The following is a 21075-nucleotide window of genomic DNA, read 5'->3' on the forward strand; positions in this document are numbered from 1 at the left end:
AAGTGACTGTGTTCTTAGGAAGGTTTAATTTTATATATACGTGTATATATATATGTATATATACACGTATATATATATATATATACATATATATATATATACGTGTATATATATATGTATATGTATATATACACGTATATATACATATTTTTTTTTTTAATGAAAATGTTAAAAATTCCAGAAACTCAAAAGGCAATTACTGGGAGTTCCCTGGTGGCCTAGTGGTTAGGATCCTGGGCTTTCACTGCCGTGGCCTGGGTTCAGTCCCTGGTCAGGGAACTAAGATCCCATACGCTCTGGGGTGAAACCAAAAAAATAAAATAGAATAAAATTTTTTAAAAAGTCAATTACTTTGTGGAAAAATATGACAGGGGAAAAAAGTGTTTAACTTTCAAATAATACAACATAGATTTGGTATTTATAAGTTGCTATTAAAAATAGTATAAATCGGTTAAATTAAAACAAAATTATTTTTCATGTGTAGGTTCATCAATTCAGTAACAAGTCAACAGAGATGGCTTTAAGAGTGGCATCTCTTGATTACCTTGGAACTGTTGCTGCACGACTGAGGAAAGATGCCGTTACAAGCAAAATGGATCAAGGGTCTATAGAACGAATTTTAAAACAGGTATTGAGATAAAGAATTTGAATTTGGGGGATAAGTAATAGTTAAGTACTTTTTTTAGATATTCTTCTGTTAGTGTTGCATTTTATTTTGTAGATTCAGAATAAAATCTTACTCCTAAAATCTTACTCCTTTTTCAAAAGCTCCGCTGAGAAAATTTATACTGTAGGGTGAATTATGTGTAACAGGAACTTTCAGATGATTTATATAATCCTTAATATACTTTCTTTTTGTGAACTACTGTTATGAATGTATGATGGTATTTTTCTATTTGGTTTAACAATACCTTTTTTTTTTTTAAACTATGGACGAGATGGTAGTAATACTAAAAGTTACTTAAGAAAATTGATAGGTAAATAATCTCTAATCCTACCATGCACAATGTTTTCATTTTCTTTCTACTCTTTTTTCTTTTTTTTAATGTCCATAACCATATCCATTGCTGGCCATGACAAATGCCTCTAATTTTTTTTTCTTGTTACTATACTTTGTATTTTGAAATAATTTTAAACTTACAGAAAAGTTTTAAGAATAGTACAAAAAGTTCCCATTAATCTTTCACCCAGATCCCTTAGTGGTTGACATTTGCTTTATCATTCTTTTTCAAAATATACACGCATGTGTATCTGTATATGCATTTTTATTTTCTTCTGAACCATTTTGAGCAGACAGGATGCCCCCATGACCCCTGAATTTCAAAGTGTGATTCCCTGGACAAGCAGCACCAACTTTTACATCACCTAGGAACTTGTTAGAAATGCAAATTCTCAGGACTCTCTCTGGAACTACTGAATCAGAAGCTCTGGTGGTGGGGACAAGCAGTCTGATTTAACAGACCCTCCAGGTGATTCTGTTGAATGCTGAAGCTTGAGGACCACTGCTTTGTGTATGTTTTCTACAAACAAGAACTCTCACTTAAATATCCACAGTACAGCTATGAAAAGCAAGAAATTACCATTAATATAATACTACCATTTAATGGAATATTACCATTCCTGTTGTATTTGATAGATTATCATTTGTTGCTGTCATTATTGTAACACTCAAATTGAACTAGATTTGACCAGTGGGAGCCCCTTTAAACTGCCTTTTGTATCTTTTTGATATCTTCCCATCTTTCCTTGAGGACTTTGTGGCCCAAGATGTTTCAGACTCATCTTTTACTTTCCTTGTGCCAGCCCTGGAATCAGCCATTTCTCCAAGTATTGCTGATTCCTTTAATTGAAGAATGGTAACTAGGTGATTTTCAGTATTTCTGAGAGTAGACCTAGGACCTCTTATTTGCCACATACGACCATGTACTGTACACTGTAAAACTTGAGGGGAGTGATCCTTGGTAAATATTTTTATGACTCTTGACAGACTTCCGAAAAGCTTTTGGAACTTTACAGTGTACTAGTTTACAGTTCTATGACTAATTTCTGAATGTATCCATTTCACTATACTCCAAGAACATAGGTTATTCTAATCTTTGTTTTCTACTTAGATATATTCTTAACCATATATTTGGCATTTCACATGGTAAACCAGAAAATAAGCTATAGACATTAATGTCAACTCAGAGTTAATTTCTGCTTCTGTATTGTTCTTGACAGAACCAAAGACTCAGTCCCTTTCTGATTCTAGATCAAATGCACAGCTCAAATATACCTACTGTATATTTAATATCCTACATGAAATAAAGTACTATTTTGTGTTAATTGCAAATAAAAATATTTCTCTTTCAGAATGTTTTTTTAAAATAATATCCCAAAGACACCTGTAACACATAATAATTCAGACAATAATTAGTTTCCATTTACTAGATTAAAAGTTTGGAATTATCTCTTACCAAACAGAAAACCAGTGCTAGGACCTTCCTACCTCTGAAGATTTACATACATGTTGTTCTAATAATTATTATGTCAGCTACTTATGAACTTCTTTAAAGAAAGTTAACATGTAGTTCATAAAAATAAAGGTTAACCTCAGCTATTAGTACACTTCAGCTATCAATATATAATGTTTTTCAAAAATAGTATTCTTCTGTTTCTTCCTATACTTATATTTTTATCATTTATCAGATTTTTCCCTCAGATTTGTATGTGCAACTGGATGATTTGTTAAAAAACAGTAGTAGTATCTTTTTCGTTACTACTTGGTTTATTTTGTAGGTTTCAGGAGGAGAAGATGAAATCCAACAGTTGCAAAAAGCATTGCTTGATTACTTGGATGAAAACACTGAGACTGATCCTTCACTAGTGGTAGGATTCTATTCTCCCTTTTTATTGGAGAGTTTACATGTTTCAAACTTGGTCTGTAAGAAAATTGAGAAGTGTTGTGAAGAGGAAAGTTGTATTGGAATCTTGATTTATAAAACGGGTACATGATAGTCTAAACGAAAAAGAATGATTATGGAATGATTTGTCTTAAATGGAATTCTGGTACAGATATTGTAGTTTACTAACATTGTGTGACATGGGAAATATTTGGAAATCTTTCCATAGGTTATCTTTGAGACCAAGTGAGGTCATTTGTCCAGGTGGTGCATGAGATGATCTGTTAGCATATAAAAAGAATATTAGAATTTTATATCTATATTTATTTTTAACTATAATCCTTAATTCTGTTTTTTTATATATTAGGTATCCAGAATATTAGTAAAAGAAGTTTATATGTAAAATTTATACACTATATTGGGGCACTTTTTAATTTTTTTTTTAATTGATGGGATATGCATCTAAAGTGGTTGGAGATAACTAAGCTGTTCAGCCAACTACTGCAGGTTTTCAGTCTTTGTGAAAAGGAACAGATTATACAGTGATGTACGTCAATTATTTCTCAATAAAAGTGAAAAAATAAACAGGAACAGATTAAAAGGAACAGATTATAGGTGTACCTTAGTGTTAATATATTTCAATAATAATTGGCTATGTATTTCTTGAAGAAGTAAGGTGAAATTTTGAAAATAACTATAGAGTCTTCTACCTTCAGCATTTTATCCATGTGTTCTAAACTTTTCTAGTTGACCCATCATCTCTAATTTTACTGACTCGTTGTGTGATACCGTCCTTAGTTAAGTAGTTATAGTAGTATTGTAGACTTAATACAGTTGTGTTTATAAAATTATCTTTTGACATCATTGATATAACTGTTAAGACAAAGTAAAATAATAAGTTTTCTATCATTTAGATATTCTAAATGTTCTAGCTTTCTTAAAATCTGTCTTTATCTGATGGAAGTTTTTTTAAATTAAACCTTGATATTTGTATTCCTGATTGTGAACACTTTATCAGTAGGTTGGAAATTTTGTTACTAATTTCATCAAACTCAAATCTCACCAAATTTCTTTCCAGTTTTCTCGTAAATTCTATATAGCCCAGTGGTTCCGTGATACAACTCTGGAAACAGAAAAAGCGATGAAATCACAAAAAGATGAAGAATCATCTGAAGGAACACATCACGCAAAGGAAGTTGAGACAACTGGTCAAATTATGCATCGAGCTGAAAATCGGAAAAAGTTTCTTAGAAGCATTATCAAAACCACACCTTCTCAGTTCAGCACATTAAAGTAAGATCCAAAGAGAAAACATCTTTACTTTTTCAGTTATCTCTTTGATATCTATTTACCTACTTTACAAAAAAATTAAATTAAAATTTAATGACTTTTTGTTGCAGGATGAACTCTGATACTGTGGACTATGATGATGCTTGTTTGATTGTTCGATACTTGGCCTCTATGAGGCCGTTTGCCCAGAGCTTTGATATTTATTTGACACAGGTAAACTGCACCAGAATTCCTTATACAATGAAATTGATTTTTCTAATTCTGGTTACTTGCGTTTGAGTATGATGTCTATTTATTGTTGAGAACAGATATTTTAAAAAATCATGAAAGTAACATTTGTTTCTGTGTTCCATATTTGTTAAAATATCTTTGTTCTGCATGCCTTTTACCTATTGATTCTTGTTTTACAGATAAATGGATATGTATCTGTATGGTACAGGTAGAGTGATGGTATATAGGTAGAGTGATTGATGTTATAAAAATATTCAATTCCAAGTTATTATTTAAATGATACTAAATATCCTTGATTAAAGTTACAGATAGGAAGGTTTCAGTGGGGCTACAGGTTCTTGCAGATGAAGCATAGCAATAAAAAACAGGTTTAATTGAGAATGCCAGGATAAAGGAAAGTCCCTAAAGCATAGAATGCCTTACCATGTTTTAAGTTAAAGCTTTGGATCAGTAAGATAACAGATCTTTTACTCACTTATATAAAAATTAAAGGAAAGTGAGTATGATATTTATTTTAATTTTTTTGCATGTTTTCTTTCTATATTTTGTTAAATGTTATGTGTTCTAAAATTGATGAAAATGTCAATATTTGCTTGGCAGATCCTTCGAGTTCTTGGTGAAAATGCAATTGCCGTTCGAACAAAAGCCATGAAGTGTTTATCTGAGGTTGTTGCTGTAGACCCCAGTATTCTAGCAAGGGTAAAGAGGAGCACAGATGATTCTTTTTATTTGAGTTTTCTATTCAAATTAAAATATTAGTTCTACTTAGTATAAATTACGTTTTCTTTATTTTTCTTTAGCTGGATATGCAGCGAGGAGTTCATGGACGATTGATGGATAACTCCACTAGTGTCAGAGAAGCAGCAGTAGAATTACTAGGTCGATTTGTCCTTTGCCGACCTCAGCTTGCTGAGCAGTATTATGATATGCTGATTGAAAGAATATTGGTATGTTTGTTATGTCATTTTTATTGTAATTTATGAGTATAATTTTGCCTTCCTAATGTCACTTTTTAAAAATGTTAAGCTAGAAATGTAGATATCAATTATGTATTTATATTACCTAATCTGTAAACTATAGCAGCTTTCTAAAGAAGGACATATTTCAAGAGGAGGGCTGCTCAATATTGTAAAACAAATCATTGGCAAAAATTGGATTCCTTTTTACAGTTACTCTTGCCTTTAGATTATGCCAGTTTACAATGAGTAAATGATAGGAGCTACATGGCATAGTTAAATATTTTGGACAGGAATCTAGAGTAATTATATATGTACATATATAAACAGGAAGAATTGTTTCAGTGAGAACTAGGTATAGAACTTTGGTGTCTGACAGTATTTTTGGCCATTATGTATATTCGCATGTTTCCTGAAAGCTGAATTATGACAAGCTCAGATACCTGCAAGTTAAACAAGAAAGTCATTTGAGTCTTAAGACCAAACTTAAGAAACACTATTCTAAGATATTCTTTTCTTCTATGTCATTGAATTCTCTGGCCCTGAAGTATTTCCCTGGAAAATGAAAGAATGAAAAAATGAAACACTGGCATTACAAAATACCTGTAGAATTTTCATACCACCCACTGCAGACATATTGATTTCTTCTGTAACTCAACAGAGATGCATTAGGTACAGGATTAGGTATTTCTGAAATGATAAGAGTTTATTTTATCACCTTTAGCCCAGCATTAGAATACAGTGTGACTGAGAGTTACAGATAATTTCATCTTCAACTAGCATAAAATCTTGGTGGAAACAAAGAATTTTAAGGAAAGAGTGGAAGAATTCTTTCCATTTTAGTGCCTCACTCTTTTCAAGAGTGAAAGACAAGCTCCTCAGGATTTTCAGATATAATGAACTCTGACAGTGTCTACCTTAGTAATGTATCCTAAAATATTTTCACAATTGCTAAATTGCATAATGGAAATAATTTTACACAGTAACTGTTCAATGCTTTTTATTTTAAAAATGCTTTAATTATGAAAACTTTGTAAAGTTAAAGAAAAATATTACAATGAACACCCAAGTATCCACCACAATATTTCACCTTTATTTTTTTTTAATATATAAATTTATTTATTTATTTTTGGCTGCGTTGGGTCTTCGTTGCTACACACAGGCTTTTTCTAGTTGTGGCAAGCAGGGGCTACTTTTCATTGCAGTGCGCGGGCTTCTCATTGCAGTGGCTTCTCTTGTTGCAGAGCATGGGCTCTAGGCACACGGGCTTTAGTAGTTGTGGCATGCAGGCTCGGTAGTTGTGGCTCACGGGCTCTAGAGCACAGGTTCAGTAGTTGTGGCACATGGGCTTAGTTGCTCCACAGCATGTGGGATCTTACTGGACCAGGGCTTGAACCTGTGTCCCTTGCTTTGGCAAGCGGATTCTTAACCAGTGCACCACAAGGGAAGTCCCTCATCTCTATTTTATTTAGAGTATTCTCTAGCTCTTTTTTACACACATCCACCATGACATTGACTAATTTAAAAAGGCCAAGCCAGAGACTTCCCTGGCAGTCCAGTGGTTAAGACTTTGCCTTCCAATGCAGGGGTGCAAGTTCCATCCCTGTTCAGGGAGCTAAGATCCCACATGCCTTGGGGCCAAAAAACCAAAAGATAAAACAGAAACAATATTGTAACAAATTCAATAAGGAATTTAAAAATGCTCCACATCAAAAAATCTTTTAAAAAAAGGAAAATATCATTAAAAAATAAATAAATAAAAATAAAATAAAATGGCCAAGCCAGTATTGTTATTTCCTCATGGTTTTGTTTCATTTAATCTGTTCCTTTGTTTCTTATATTTACTATAAATCATAACATAGTGACAATGGTTTGAAAGAGTTAGGTTAAACATTTTTGTTAAATATACTTCATATGCTGTTTAAGCGCCAGACACTGTCCTAAAAGTTACATGTTTGTTATCCCATTTAATTTTGGCAAGCTTATACTCTAGTCTTGTGTTCAGTGCTATTTCGTATTTTTCCATGTATTAGATATATTTTAAAAGCAAAGACAACATAATAAAATAAATTTATAGTAACATTAATAAAAGAGCATATAAAAAGGAAATATATAGACCATGTTTATCATGTTAATAAATAGTGTATATACTGCTTGTTGGTATTTTCTGATTTCATTTTACCAAATTTCACACACCTAAGCATCTCAATTTTTCTGATATTTAAAATACCTTTCTATTCCTAGGATACTGGTATCAGTGTCAGAAAAAGGGTAATAAAGATTCTAAGAGACATCTGTATTGAGCAACCAACATTTCCAAAAATTACAGAAATGTGTGTAAAAATGATTCGCAGAGTGAATGATGAAGAGGGTATTAAGGTGAGATAAAAATGTTGACTACTTTAAATTTCATTTTTTAATTAATATTTTAAATAATTTAAATGTTTATTTTATATAAATTTTGTTAGTTTACATACATATACTTTACAAGTGAATCATTTTAGATTATAAATTCAAGAAAAAGACATACTTAGATATTTTTATTTCTAGATCTTGCATTAATTAATAAAATCTGATCTTAACCAATTTAGCAATTATAATATTTAATATCATTGTAGAGATTGCATTGTATATAGGTAGTTTATTATCAAGTTAAATTTATTTTGATTTTCAAATGGTATGTGCTTGGTTTTCTAAATTAGTAAATACTTTGTTGAAAGTTTAATCCTGAGTTCATTAGTGAATTTACGTATATATGATTGTCCCTATATTTCTTTTGGGGGTTTTTTCTTTTGTTTTTTAACAACTTCTCCCCCAAAAGTAGAAAAAATGTGTTTTTAGTTTGATTAAAAGCATTTGAATGTGTACTCTCCAGTTCTATACTAGGTATCGTATTACCCATTTAAAATCATTGCCAAGTTGAAAAATATTATAATTTTTGTAAGTTAATTGCTGATTTAAAAAAAAAACTGAGGATGTCATACCAGTAGTTTCTGGTAATTTGTGTTTTGTTTAGTTATTTATAGGTTTGTTTTTCTTTTTAATAGTTCTGTTTTGGGCTTTAATGAGAATTGGGGGTTAAGAATTTTGCCACATTCGTTGTAGTTACTTAGTTTGAAATTTTTCTTTCTTCTAGAAATTAGTAAATGAAACATTCCAAAAACTCTGGTTTACTCCAACTCCACACAATGACAAAGAAGCAATGACAAGGAAAATTTTAAATATCACTGATGTGGTAAGAAGGACTGGAACAAGGGTGGTCCCTGTGGATGCAAACCTCATTGAGGTCTGCCTTGTCTTACAAAGGGAGAGACAATGACAAGATATTTGGTTATTCTCTACTGCATCCCTTCCTTTATATTTCTGGATGTACTCAAGGGATGCAAGTAAGATGAGAGTGTTGTTTTCACCTAGCCCCACTTGTTGGCATCCACTGAGTTAAGCGCTGATATTAAAATTCTCCAGATTCTTCCAGTGATTGAAAACTGAAAGGGAAAGGAGAAGTGGGTAAAAAGATAACAATAACCCATGGATGGCAACCTGAAATGAGATAGTAATTTCTACCTTTTTCAGAAAACATGAATTAAGATTAGTTTCATTATGTTTAATTATACACATAAGCCTCAATTTTTCTTGACCCAGAATACTGTTCATGTTTTGAACGTAAGAAATTTTATATTATGGATTACATGATCAACTCTGTTTCACTAATGTCTTTAAATCTTCTATCTAGAAGGAAAATAAGAAGCAAACATTTCCATTTTTATTGTTTTTTAGACCTTACAGATTTTTCTGATAGTATGTGATTCAATAATACTGTTCAGAATGTATACCATTTTTAAAATTTCAATACATTAATTTCTTGAATGTCTTCTAAGATATTTTTAGAATAAAGTTCTTTAACATGGTGAATAATTGGCTCACTGAAAAAATAGTTTACTCTAAAAATAATTTTTTTAATTTAGAACTTTGGATATTTATATACTTGAGGCTACAGCATAGCAAAAGTATATTTTAAAGTAAATTTCTAACTTTGATAGTTTCACCATTTCTCCCCTTAGGTTGCAGCATGCAGAGATACTGGCTATGACTGGTTTGAGCAACTTCTTCAAAACGTGAGTTTTTGTAGACTTTATGATTTAAAAGAAGTTTTTCAGTTATTTTTTAAGTATATACTTCGTGGTAGGGAAAATTTATTTCAATATATTAAGCTGAATGTTTTGGTTAATATCCCTGTTTAATGAATTGTTCAATTGCTTGCTACAAGTAAGTTTTCTAAATCACTAATATTGATATTCTGTCTTCCCATCCTTCTAGATAATTTTTTTATCCCTTTAATCTAGATGATAGACATGAGATCTATAAATAGGTGTATAGATTACATTAAATATATATTTACATTATTTGACATGTTATAAAATATGTAGAATTTCCTATAGTAGTGCAGGATTAAACCACAATTAGTGTTCTTTAAAAATTTTGTAAATTGAAATGTGAATTTTTTTATTTAAGAATTTTCAAATAGATAGAAGTACCCATCACCCAGCTTCAAAAATTGTTAGCACTTTCCTAATATCTTATTTATCTCTATCCCTCCCCCATCTTTTTTTTTTTAATTTTTTTTTTTTTTGGCTGTAATACCTTTAAAGAAAATCCCATACTTTGTATCATTTCACCCATAAATACTTTAGTATTGATCTCTAACAGAAATGACGTTTTAAAAAATAACCAGAATATCTTTATCATCTATATCAAAATAAATATTAATAAAATTATTTCCTAATATTTAATACCTTGTCGATGTTCACATTTCCCTGATTGTCTCAAAAATGTATTTTTATAGTTGGTTTGCAGTCGCTTTGGTTGACATGGCTGTTAAGTCTTAGTCTATAATAGTCAACCCTTCACTCCTTTTTTCATGCCACTTACATGTTTTCCTGTAGAGTGTCCCACATTCTGGATTTCATAGACCTCTTCTTTCTGGTGTCATTTAAGTTGTTCCTCTGTCCACCGTTTTTTTCTGTAAACTCTTAAGTTAGATCTAGAGGTTTACTAATACTGAAGTTCAGTTTTAGGAGTATAGACAGAAATACTTCACAGGCAATGCTAAATATTATTGCCTCACATCAAGAGGCACATAATGTTTGGTTGTTACATTTTCAGTGATTTTGATTGCCTGGTACATCTGTTATACAGTCTTTCAGGACTGGTTTTAAATGATCATTACCTAGGTTCATTATTTTCAGTAGAAGTTGCAAAATACTGATTTTTTTCTAGTTATTTTATTTATTCCATATTAATTAGCAAGGATTCTTCTTTAAAGAGGAATTTTGTCCTAATATTTGGCTACTGTAAAATATAGTTTGTACAGGAAGGGCAGGGGAAATACTTTATTCTTTTCCATTACTTAATCAAGTTTCAGAATAATGAGTTTTCCTGTCAATATCAGTGTGAACTAAAAGATTTTTGTATCTCTGTTTTTTAATTTATTGCAATCATAATTCTTTTTGAAGCTCAAATTGTCCCATCTTTGCCCAGTGGTAGTTCCTTCAAATGGATCTTGTATCTTTTTGGTATAAACTCATTATTCTTTTGTAGCCTGATTACTTTCTGCCTCTAAAAGATGCCCCAGACTCAACTTATACATTTTCTGTCCCAAACCTGAAATCAACCATTTTTCCAAAGAGCCATGAATCCCTTTGGTGGGAATAATCTGGGTGCTGTGGATGTTCATTGCTAACAGGTTGTCATAGCTTTGGGCCTTTTCAGAGGATAGAGCTAAAAGATATATATTTCTTAGAAAGAAAAACATAAATCAAGAATTTATATTGATTTTTTTTTTTTTTTTGCGGTATGCGGGCCTCTCACTGTTGTGGCCTCTCCCGTTGCGGAGCCCAGGCTCCGGACGCGCAGGCTCAGCGGCCATGGCTCATGGGCCCAGCCGCTCCGCGGCATGTGGGATCTTCCCGGACCGGGGCACGAACCCGTGTCCCCTGCATCGGCAGGCGGACTCTCAACCACTGCGCCACCAGGGAAGCCCTGTATTGATATTTTTAATTCAAATTTAAGATTATGAGATTCTGCTTCTTTGATTTTATTATTTCCTTTAGGCTAAACATCTTATTTCCAAGGAAATGGACATAATTTCCTATTTGCTTTGCCCTACTATATTGACAGTAAGATTACTGGATACAGTTTAAGATTTTTTTTGCATTTCTTTTTATCTGTAGCTCACTAAACATATACCATTAAAAATCTATCATGAAGTAATTTTTTCTGTTCGATTATGTCAACAATTTACTATCTGTTAAGTCTGTTTACTTTTTTATTTTTAATAATACTTTTAGTAATAAAACTGTATTTAGCAATATTTTTAACAATCAATCAAAATTATTTTATTGAGGCATAATTTACATGCAAAAATATTCACCAATTTTAGGGGTACATTTTGATTAACTTTAGGAATTATTTACAGTGATGTAAAGAATATCACTCTTAAAAGCTTCCTTGTGTCTCTTTGTAGTTGATCCTCTCCCCTTGGTCCTTGGAAAACATTGATTCACTTTTTGTCACTACAGTTGTCCCTCTTGTAGAATTTCATATCAGTAGAATCATACAACATGTAGTCTTTTGTGTTTGACTTCTTTTAACTAGCAGAATGTTGCTGGTGTATTAATGTTTTATTCCTTTTTATTGCTGAGTAGTGTCAATAGTATGGATGTATCATAATTTCTTTATTCACAAATTTATGGACTTTTGGGTTGTTTTCAGTTTGGACTATTATGAATAATCCTGCTATGAATATTGGTGTGCAAGTTTTTGTGGGGATAGGTGATTTCATTTCTCTTGGGTAAATTCCTGTGATCGTAATTGTTGGGTCATGTGGTGAGTGAGAAACTGCCAAGCTGTTTTTCCAAAATGGCTGAACCATTTTGCATTTCCACCAGCAATGTTCCAGTTGCTCCACATCCTCACCAGTACTTGGTATTGTCATTCTTTTTAACTTTAGCCCTCTGGTAGTATGTAGTAATATGTTGCTTTTAAAAAATTTTTAAGATGTCTTTTTTAAGCATATTCATGGTGTTTGCCTCTGTTATCCAGTCTGTAATATCTTGGACTCTCTTCATCAGTCATCTTCCATTTTATAATTTTACATGATATATTTGACATCCTTTCCCTCCTAAGTCAAATAATTAGCTCTATATTATAGAGCCTTATGACCGTCTTAGTTATATTTATGTCAGCCATTCCAAAGGGGGCATAATAATTCCTAGAAAACTCTACAACAACGTTTCATGTGATAATTGTAATAAAAGTTAAAGTAAGAATTAAGTATAGCTATCAGAAATGTCATTAGTTAGTATTAATAAAAAGAATCTAAGATAATATCCCTATGTGTTATTAGCAAGTTGAAAGTAGAAAAGAGAACACTAGATTTATAATCTCTTAGTGGTTTTATATTCTTTATACCTTTACTCTCTAGTCCTCTTTTAGTTCATTGCTTTCTGTTGCACCCTATTCATTGCTTTCCTCCTTTAGTTTCTGCCAACAATTTAGTTTACCAAAATGACATTGTGACTTTCTGATACAGTCATTGGACTAGCAGAGCTTAGTTTAATGAAATAAAGAAAACTAAAAAATATTTATATAAATACATCTGATGGAGATATAACCACTCTTAGCAGTTGTAACAGCACTGTGCATAAATTTTAAGAGAAGCTGGGAAGGATACATAGAAGGGACTACTGGAATTGTTTGAAATTCTTGAATCAAAAATAATTAGCACTCTTACTGTTTCCACATGGATTCATGTACACACATTCCATTCTGTCCAATTTCAGATATTTCTCATTATTATTTTTATGTTGGGTCGGCTTCGTATAGATCAGTGATTCCCAATTCATGGAATATGATTTCCTAGGGAAACTTGAAGTACTACATGAAATAGCTTCATATTTACACAGGCATCAAACTCTGTCCACTAACTACATATACACATTTTGTAAATGTATGGAAATTCAATTCCCTTATAACTTAATGAATTCATAGCTTTTTTGTGATTTTTTTTCAGTAGTGTGTGAAAGAAAAAGTTCTATCATGAAAGTCCTTACATTTTTTTTATTTCTAAAAAGTGGTTCAATTAATTTAAACCACTGTCATAGCCTGTGGTGGGTACACAAAATTAATTTTACAGAGCCACTCATTGTCATCGTTTATGATCTAAGACTACAGCCTTTTTTTAGTTTACAAGAAAATGCAGGTAATGAAAAAACTTGAATAAACTATATTTCATCTGTTCCTGGCCTTTGTAGTCCAAAACAAGATCTCCTTCTTGAAGTTTACAATCAAATACTCTTATTGCCATCAGTCAGTGAATGAATAGAGAAACCGATATATCCATACAATTTGATAGTGCTCCACATCATAAAGGAACAGACTGCTGATACATACAGCAACATAGACGGTTAGTGAAAACACTGCAGAATGAAGGAAGCCTTACACAGAGGAGTACATACTCTGATTCCATTTATATGAAGTTCGAGGAGAAGCAAAACTAATCTGTATTGGAAAAAATCAGAGGAGTGATTGCAGGGGGCCAGGGATTGACTCAGAAGGGACATGTATTAGTCATGTTTCTCCAGAGAAACAGAACCAACAAGATACTGAGAAAGGGAGACAGAGAGATTTATTATAAGGAATTGGCTTATGTGATTATGGAGGTTCTTAAATCCCACATCTGCTGTCTGTAAACTGGAGACCCAGAAAAGCCCCTAGTATGTAGTTTAGTCTGTGTCCTAAGGCCCGAACCACGGAAGCTGATAGCGTAAATCCCAGTCCAAATGTGGGAGGAGACCAATGTCCCAGCTCAAGTACTCAGAAAATGGTTGGATTCTCCCTTCCTCTACCTTCTGTTCTATTCAGCCCCACCCACATTGGAGAGGGCAGTCTCCTTTGCTGAGTTCACGAATTCAAATGCTAATCTCATTTAGAACCACCTTTACTCCCCAACACGTCCAGTAATAATGTGTAACCAGATAACTGGGCATCCCTTGGCCCAGTCAAGTTAACACTTAGAATTAACCATCACAGTTCTACCCTTTGTTAACTTGGTACCCATATACATCTACTTAAACCATACTAAATCCCCAAATAAAGACAATAACAAGGTCATGATTCTACCTAACATGATACAACTATCATGCATGTAACCAAAAATGCACCAACCCCTTCCCCAGAAGAAGTCCTTGAGTGATGTTTACTCTTCTGATATCCCATAATTTAAGTACTGTGATGTCAGATTAACAACATTTAAATACTATGATATGAAGTCAGTACACTTTATGTTATGTGATAAAGGAATAGGCGGGGGGGGGGGAAGAAAGATATTTTCTCACTTTCCCTCTCCCCCACCTCTGTACACACAACACACACACACACACATGCACACACACACAAATGTATTCATGACAAAATAAGTAGGAAATACTCATGGCAATTGAAGTCCTTATTTCTATAACTGGTAATGTGATCACAGCTGGTATAATACTAAGAGATGGCCTAAGGGATCTCTTGTATTCCAGACATACTCTTCCGTACCTCCATTATAGAGTAGTACTCCAGTTTCTTCTTGGTAGGCAGGATCAGTCACTCCATCCAGAACCCTAACTCCCTTCTTTGTTGTTGATTCAGAAGCATGAGGAGCACACAGTAGTTGGGTGACAGTACTAACTTTCAGTTCAGTGGGATTATGGTTGTGTCTCCTGGTAGAAACATTCCCTCTCTAGAACCTCTCTCTAAGCCAGCAGAGCATAAAGTAGATGGAACAGAAGCAAAAATTTTGCTAATGGGTCACTAGGGGTAATAGTGAGTGATGCCCCTCAGATTTCCACCTCTTGATTCCTGGACTAATCCTGGCTGTGGACTAAACAGCACCATATATTGGTGCTGATTCAGAGCATAAGAGCCTGCTGGAGAATCTTGCCTGAGCCATTGCAGGATATTGCCACCTATCTGGTGCTGTAACTGAATCTTTAAAGGGACATTCCACATTCTATCAAGTCAGCTGTTTCAGAATAGTCGGGAACATGAGCATGGGCTCGTTGCTGCACTTCTTTTGCTGTGAAGTGAGTTTCTTAATCAAAAGCAATGCTGTTGGGAGTACCATTATGATAGATAAGGTATTCTGTAAGTCTGCAGGAGATAGTTTTGGTAGAAGCATTGCCTGCAGGAAAGGCAAATCTGTATCCAGAGTGTCTATTCCAGTAAGAACAAAATGCTGCCTCTTCCATGATGGAGGCAGTCCAGTGTAATCAACCTGCCACCAGGTAGCTGGCTGATCACCACAGGGAATCATTCCATATGAGGGACTCAGTGTTGGTCTGTACTGCTGGCAGGTTGGGCACTCAGTGGTAGCCATAGCCAGTGTGGCCTTGGTGAGTAGAAGTCCATGTTGCTGAGCCTATACATGGCCTCTGTCTCTGCCACCATGGATAGTTTGTTCATGAGCCCATTGGGTGATGACAGGAGTGGCTGGGGAAAGAGGCTGATATCCTCAGAGAAGGTATCTGCAGAACAGGTCATCCTATCCACTTGATTTTTAAAATCCTCTTCTGCTAAGGTCACCCTTTGGTGAACATTCATGTGGGATATAAATATTTTCGTGGATTTTGCCCATTCAGAGATGTCTCCACATGCCTCTTCCCCAGATTTCCTTATCAACAACTTTTCAATCATGTTCCTTCCAAGTCCCTGACCATCCAGCCAAACCATTGGCCATGACCCATGAATCAGTATATAATCACACATCTGGTCATTTCTCCTTCCAAGCAAAGTGAACAACCAGATGCACAGCTTCAAGTTCTGCCCAGTGGGAAAATTTCTCTTCACCACTGTCCTTCAGGGATGTCCCAGAAAGGAGTTGTATTGCTACAACTGTCCACTTTTGGGTGGTACCTGCATATTGTGCAGACCCATCTATAAACCAGGCCCAAGTCTTCTCTTCCTCTGTCATCTGACCCTAGGGTCTTGCCCATGGTCAGCTGAGGCCATAGGTGCAAGCTGGGAGAGAGAAGGTAGTGTAGCAGAAGTGGGAACCACAGGCATTTAGGCCATTTTTTCAAGTGCCCTTTAGCCTGCTCTGACCTAATCATGTATATACCACTTATATTTGATAATAGAGTACTGCTTTTCACACCCAACTTTATGGCTTGGTGAGTCAGAAAACACCCAGTTCATGACAGATCGGAATGCATGATAATTTGGTGGCCCATGGCTAGGCATTCAGTATCTACTGAGGCCCAGTAGCACGCCAAGAGCTATTTCTATGGAGGATGGCAAGGCTTTGCTCCGAAATCCTAAGGGCCTGTACTGCAGTTCACCTGTGGGGGCTTGCCAAAGACTCCAAACAGCATCCCTGTCTTCCATTAACACTTCAAGCACCACTGGATCTGCTAGATCATATGGCCCAAGTGGCAAAGCAACTTGCACAGCAGCCTGGACCTATTCCAGAGCCTTTTCTTTTGTTCTGGGCCCCACTCAACACTGACAGCTTCTTAGATCACTCAGTAAATGGGCCAGAATAATATACCCAAATGAGGAATTTGTTGCCTCCAAAATTCAAAGAAACCCACTAGGTTTTGAGTCTCCTTTTTGGTTATAGGAGGGATCAGATGCAACATCTTATTCTTTACTTTACAGTGAATATCTCAACATACCCCACACCACTAAGTCCCCAGGAATTTCTTTGAAGTAAAAGACCTCTAAATTTTTGTTGGATTTATTTCCCACACTTTGACACGCGCATCTTACCAGTAAGTCTAGTGTAGTTGCTACTTTTTGCTTACTACATACAGTCAACATAATGTCATCAATGTAATGGGCCAGTGTGATACCTTGTTGAAGGGAAAGATAATCAAGAACATGCAAACTAAATTATAATGTATGGCTGGAGAGTTAATATACCTCTGAGACAGGGCAGTGTAGTGTATTGCCGGCCTTGCCAGCTAAAAGCAAACTGCTTCTGGTGGGCCTTTGACAGGGATGAGAAAAAGGCATCTGCCAGATCAGTAGCTGCACACCAGATCCCAGAGGATGTGTTAATTTGCTCAAGCACTGATACGTCATCTGGTGCAGCAGCTACAGTGGAGTCCCGACCTGGTTAAGCTTATGCTGATTCACTGTCATTCTCCAGGATCCATCTGTCTTCTCAGGCCAAATAGGCAAGTTGAATAAGGATGTGGTCGGAATCACAAGCCCTGCATCCTTCAAGTCTTTGGTGGTAGCACTAATCTCAGCAGTCCCTCCAGTGATACAGTATTGTTTTTGATTTACTATTTTCCTAGGTAGAAGCAGTCCTAGTGGCTTCCAGTTGGCCTTTCCCACCACAATAGCCCTCACTCCATTGATCAAAGAACCAACGTGGGAATTCTGTCAGCCTGTGAATAAATCTATTCTAATTTTGCATTGTGGAACTGGTGAAATAACCAGAGGATGGTTTTAGGGACCCACTGGACTCACTGTGAAACAGACCTGAGCTATACCTTCATTGATCATCTGACCTCCATAAGCTCCTACTCTGATTGGTGGGCCACAGTGATGTTTTGGGTCTCCTAGAATTCGTGTCATTTCAGAGCCAGTGTCTGGTAATCCCTAAAAGGTCTAATAATTTTTTTCCCCCAATGCACAGTTAACCTGGTAAAAGACTATAGGCTCCTTTGGGGAAGGTTGGAGACAGGATTAACAGTATAAATTTTCAGTAGTGCATGGAACTCCTTCCTCAAGAGGATTCTTCAAAGAATGCTGTGGATTGAATATTTGTTGAATCTTCAACATAATGTTGAAGCTTAATCCCCGGTGTGATGGTATTAGGAGATGGGGCCTTTGGAAGATAATTAGGTCATGAGGGTGGGGCCCTCATGAATCAGATTAGTGTCCTTCTAAGAAGAGACATGAGAGAAATTACCTGTCTGCTCTCTGCTGTGTGAGGATACAACAAGAAGACAGCCATCTTCAGGCTAGGAAGAGGATCTTCACCAGAAACCAACCATACGTTGATCTTGCACTTCCCAACCTTCAGAACTATGAGAAATAAATTCTGTTGTTTAATCCATATAGTCTATGGTATTTGTTAAAGCAGCCCATACTAAGAAATTGGTATCAACAAGTGAGGTGCTGCTGAAATAAATACCTAAAAATGTGGAAGTGACTTTGGAATTGGGTAGTTGGTAGACACCAGAAGATTTTTGAGGTGCATACTAGAGAAAAACTGATATTGCTGTGAAGACATTTAAAGGCAATTCTGATGAGGGCTCAGAAAGAAAAGAGAAGAATTATAGGGAAAGCTTCCTTCTCTTTAAAGCATATATATAATCATGTACAGAATGTTGGTAGAAATATGGATGGTTAAAAGCCATTCTGATGAGATCTCAGATGCAAATGAGGAACATGTTGACATTCTCAGTCAACAGAGAAAAGTGAGTCTTTGTTATAACGTGACAAAGAACTTGGCTAAATTGTGTTTCTGTTCTAGTGTTTTGTGAAAGGTAGACCTTCAAGTGATGAAATTGAATGTTTAGCTGAGGAGATTTCTAAGCAAAGTGTTGAAGGTGCAGCTTGATTTCTCCTGCCTGAGTTTACAATCAAATACTGTCTGTCTCCATCAACCAGTGAATGGGTTAAAAAAAACCTGATGTATCCATACAACTTACTAGTACACCATATCATAAAGGAACAAACTATTGATACATACAGCAACATAGGTAAATAATAAAAACATGCAGAATGAAAGAAGCCTTACACAGAAGAGTACATATTATGATTTCACTTATATGAAGCTCTAGGAGAGGCTAAACTAATCTATATTGGAAAAAAGTCAGAAGAGTGGTTGCAGGGGGCCAGGGATTGACTGGAGAGGAACATGAGGGGACTTTCAGGGGTGATGGTAATAATCTATATCAGTGGTTCTAAAAGTTATCAAGATTACCTGTGACTTGTTAGAAGTGAAGTTCTAAGGCTTTACCCCAGACTTAATCCATAACTCTGAAGTAGGGGCCCACCTAAACAAAGTCTCCAGATGATTCTGATACAAATTAAAGATGGAGAAAGACTGTCCTTTATCTTGATAGGGAGTTTGACTTATATGGGTGAATACACTTAACAAAACCGGGCGAGTACACACTGAAGATTTGTACATATTTCATGTAAATTTTATCTCAAAAGGAAAAAAGAGGGCTTCCCTGGTGGCGCAGTGGTTGAGAGTCCGCCTGCCGATGCAGGGGACACGGGTTCGTGCCCCGGTCCGGGAAGATCCCACATGCCGCAGACTAGCGACTAGGCCTGTGAGCCATGGCCGCTAAGCCTATGCGTCCGGAGCCTGTGCTCCGCAACGGGAGAGGCCACAACAGTGAGAGGCCCGCGTACCGCAAAAAAAAAAAGGAAAAAAGGGGAAATACACTGATGTCTGCAGCTTACTTTGAAATGCATCAAAAAGATGGATAGAGATGTGTATATGTTTACATATACATATGCACACATATATCTATGCATGCATATCATGGGTCTGGTTTAACATCACACGTGTGTATGATTTAACATTAAACAAAAAATAATCATGTCAGGATACAGGAGAAATCGTTGATAAAATTTAATACCCTTGAATGATAACTCCTAGTAAACTAGGAATAAAATCTGACAGAGAATAAACTATAAAACCTAAATGAAAATCGTGCAAAATGGAAAGATATTAAAAGATCTCATCAAGAACAAAAAGTATTCATCAACCTGTCAAAGTGATTAAAAAATGTATATGGAAAAGTAAAGAGCTGAAAATAATTGTCACTTCTGAAAATGCAGGGACACTGATGTGCCTTAACACACATATCAGGACTTATTTTTAGAGATACAGTAATTAAGGTAGCATGGATTTTTCAATAAATGAGACTGGGCCAAGTGGCTATCCATAAAGATTTTTTTTTTTTTAATTCTTCAACTCAGCAGTCAATTCCATATAGATTAAAGGAAATCTTTAAAACTTACAGAAGAAAGTATATGTGTGAATATATTTTTGACCTTTCTTAGGGAAGAATTTCTTAAGTCACAAAAGTCATTAACCTGGAAAGATTGATAAATTTCACTGCCTTAAAATGAGGAACATTTATGAATCAAGAAAACACAAGTCACAAACTGGGAAAGATATCTGATACACATATCTAACAAAGGATCATTGTTAAAAGTATGTAAAGAACTCCTGTCCTGCAAACCAGTATAAGGCAGGAGTCCTGGCAGGAAAACAGGAGAAAGTCATGAATAGGCAGTTCATAGAGGAGATAGCACACATGGCCTATAAGGTATTCAGCCTCATAAGTAATATAGGAAATACAAATCAAGACCACATTTTACACCCATTTGATTGGCAAAAGTTGAAGTTCGGTGATAACAAATGACGGAGAAAAGATGGATTAAATAGCATCTCTTAAACACTGGTGCTGAGAAAATATTACAACAAAAGTTTTTAAATTTAGTATTATTTCATAAAGTTGAACTTTCATATATCCTATGACCCAGTAGTTCCACGCCAAGGTATATACCCAAGAGAATCTTGCATATGTGCACCAGGAGACAAGAATGTTCATTATGCCACTAAAATTTTAATTAACCTATCTTCAGAAGAATGGATAAATGAATTGCAGTATGGACATAAAACGGCCTGTCGTATAGCA

General features: G+C 35.0%; 1 protein-coding gene across 12 annotated transcripts in view; it reads left to right on the forward strand.

Moving 5' to 3' along the window:
• NIPBL (NIPBL cohesin loading factor) overlaps positions 1-21075 on the forward strand; it is a 215050-nt gene that overhangs the window by 133620 nt on the left and 60355 nt on the right. For all 12 annotated transcript variants that reach the window (XM_089908775.1, XM_089908777.1, XM_089908774.1 and 9 more), the window contains 9 exons: positions 485-628; positions 2779-2868; positions 3961-4175; positions 4283-4385; positions 5004-5102; positions 5204-5350; positions 7604-7738; positions 8496-8594; positions 9421-9474. In XM_089908775.1, the coding sequence (XP_089764901.1) occupies positions 485-628; positions 2779-2868; positions 3961-4175; positions 4283-4385; positions 5004-5102; positions 5204-5350; positions 7604-7738; positions 8496-8594; positions 9421-9474 (1086 nt within the window). The remainder of the gene's footprint in view (positions 1-484; positions 629-2778; positions 2869-3960; positions 4176-4282; positions 4386-5003; positions 5103-5203; positions 5351-7603; positions 7739-8495; positions 8595-9420; positions 9475-21075) is intronic.

This window comes from Delphinapterus leucas, chromosome 3, assembly GCF_059928025.1.
Source record: "Delphinapterus leucas isolate spDelLeu-1000000601 "Yukka" chromosome 3, BTC_Dleu_Yukka2, whole genome shotgun sequence".
Classification (NCBI taxonomy): Eukaryota; Metazoa; Chordata; class Mammalia; order Artiodactyla; family Monodontidae; genus Delphinapterus; species Delphinapterus leucas.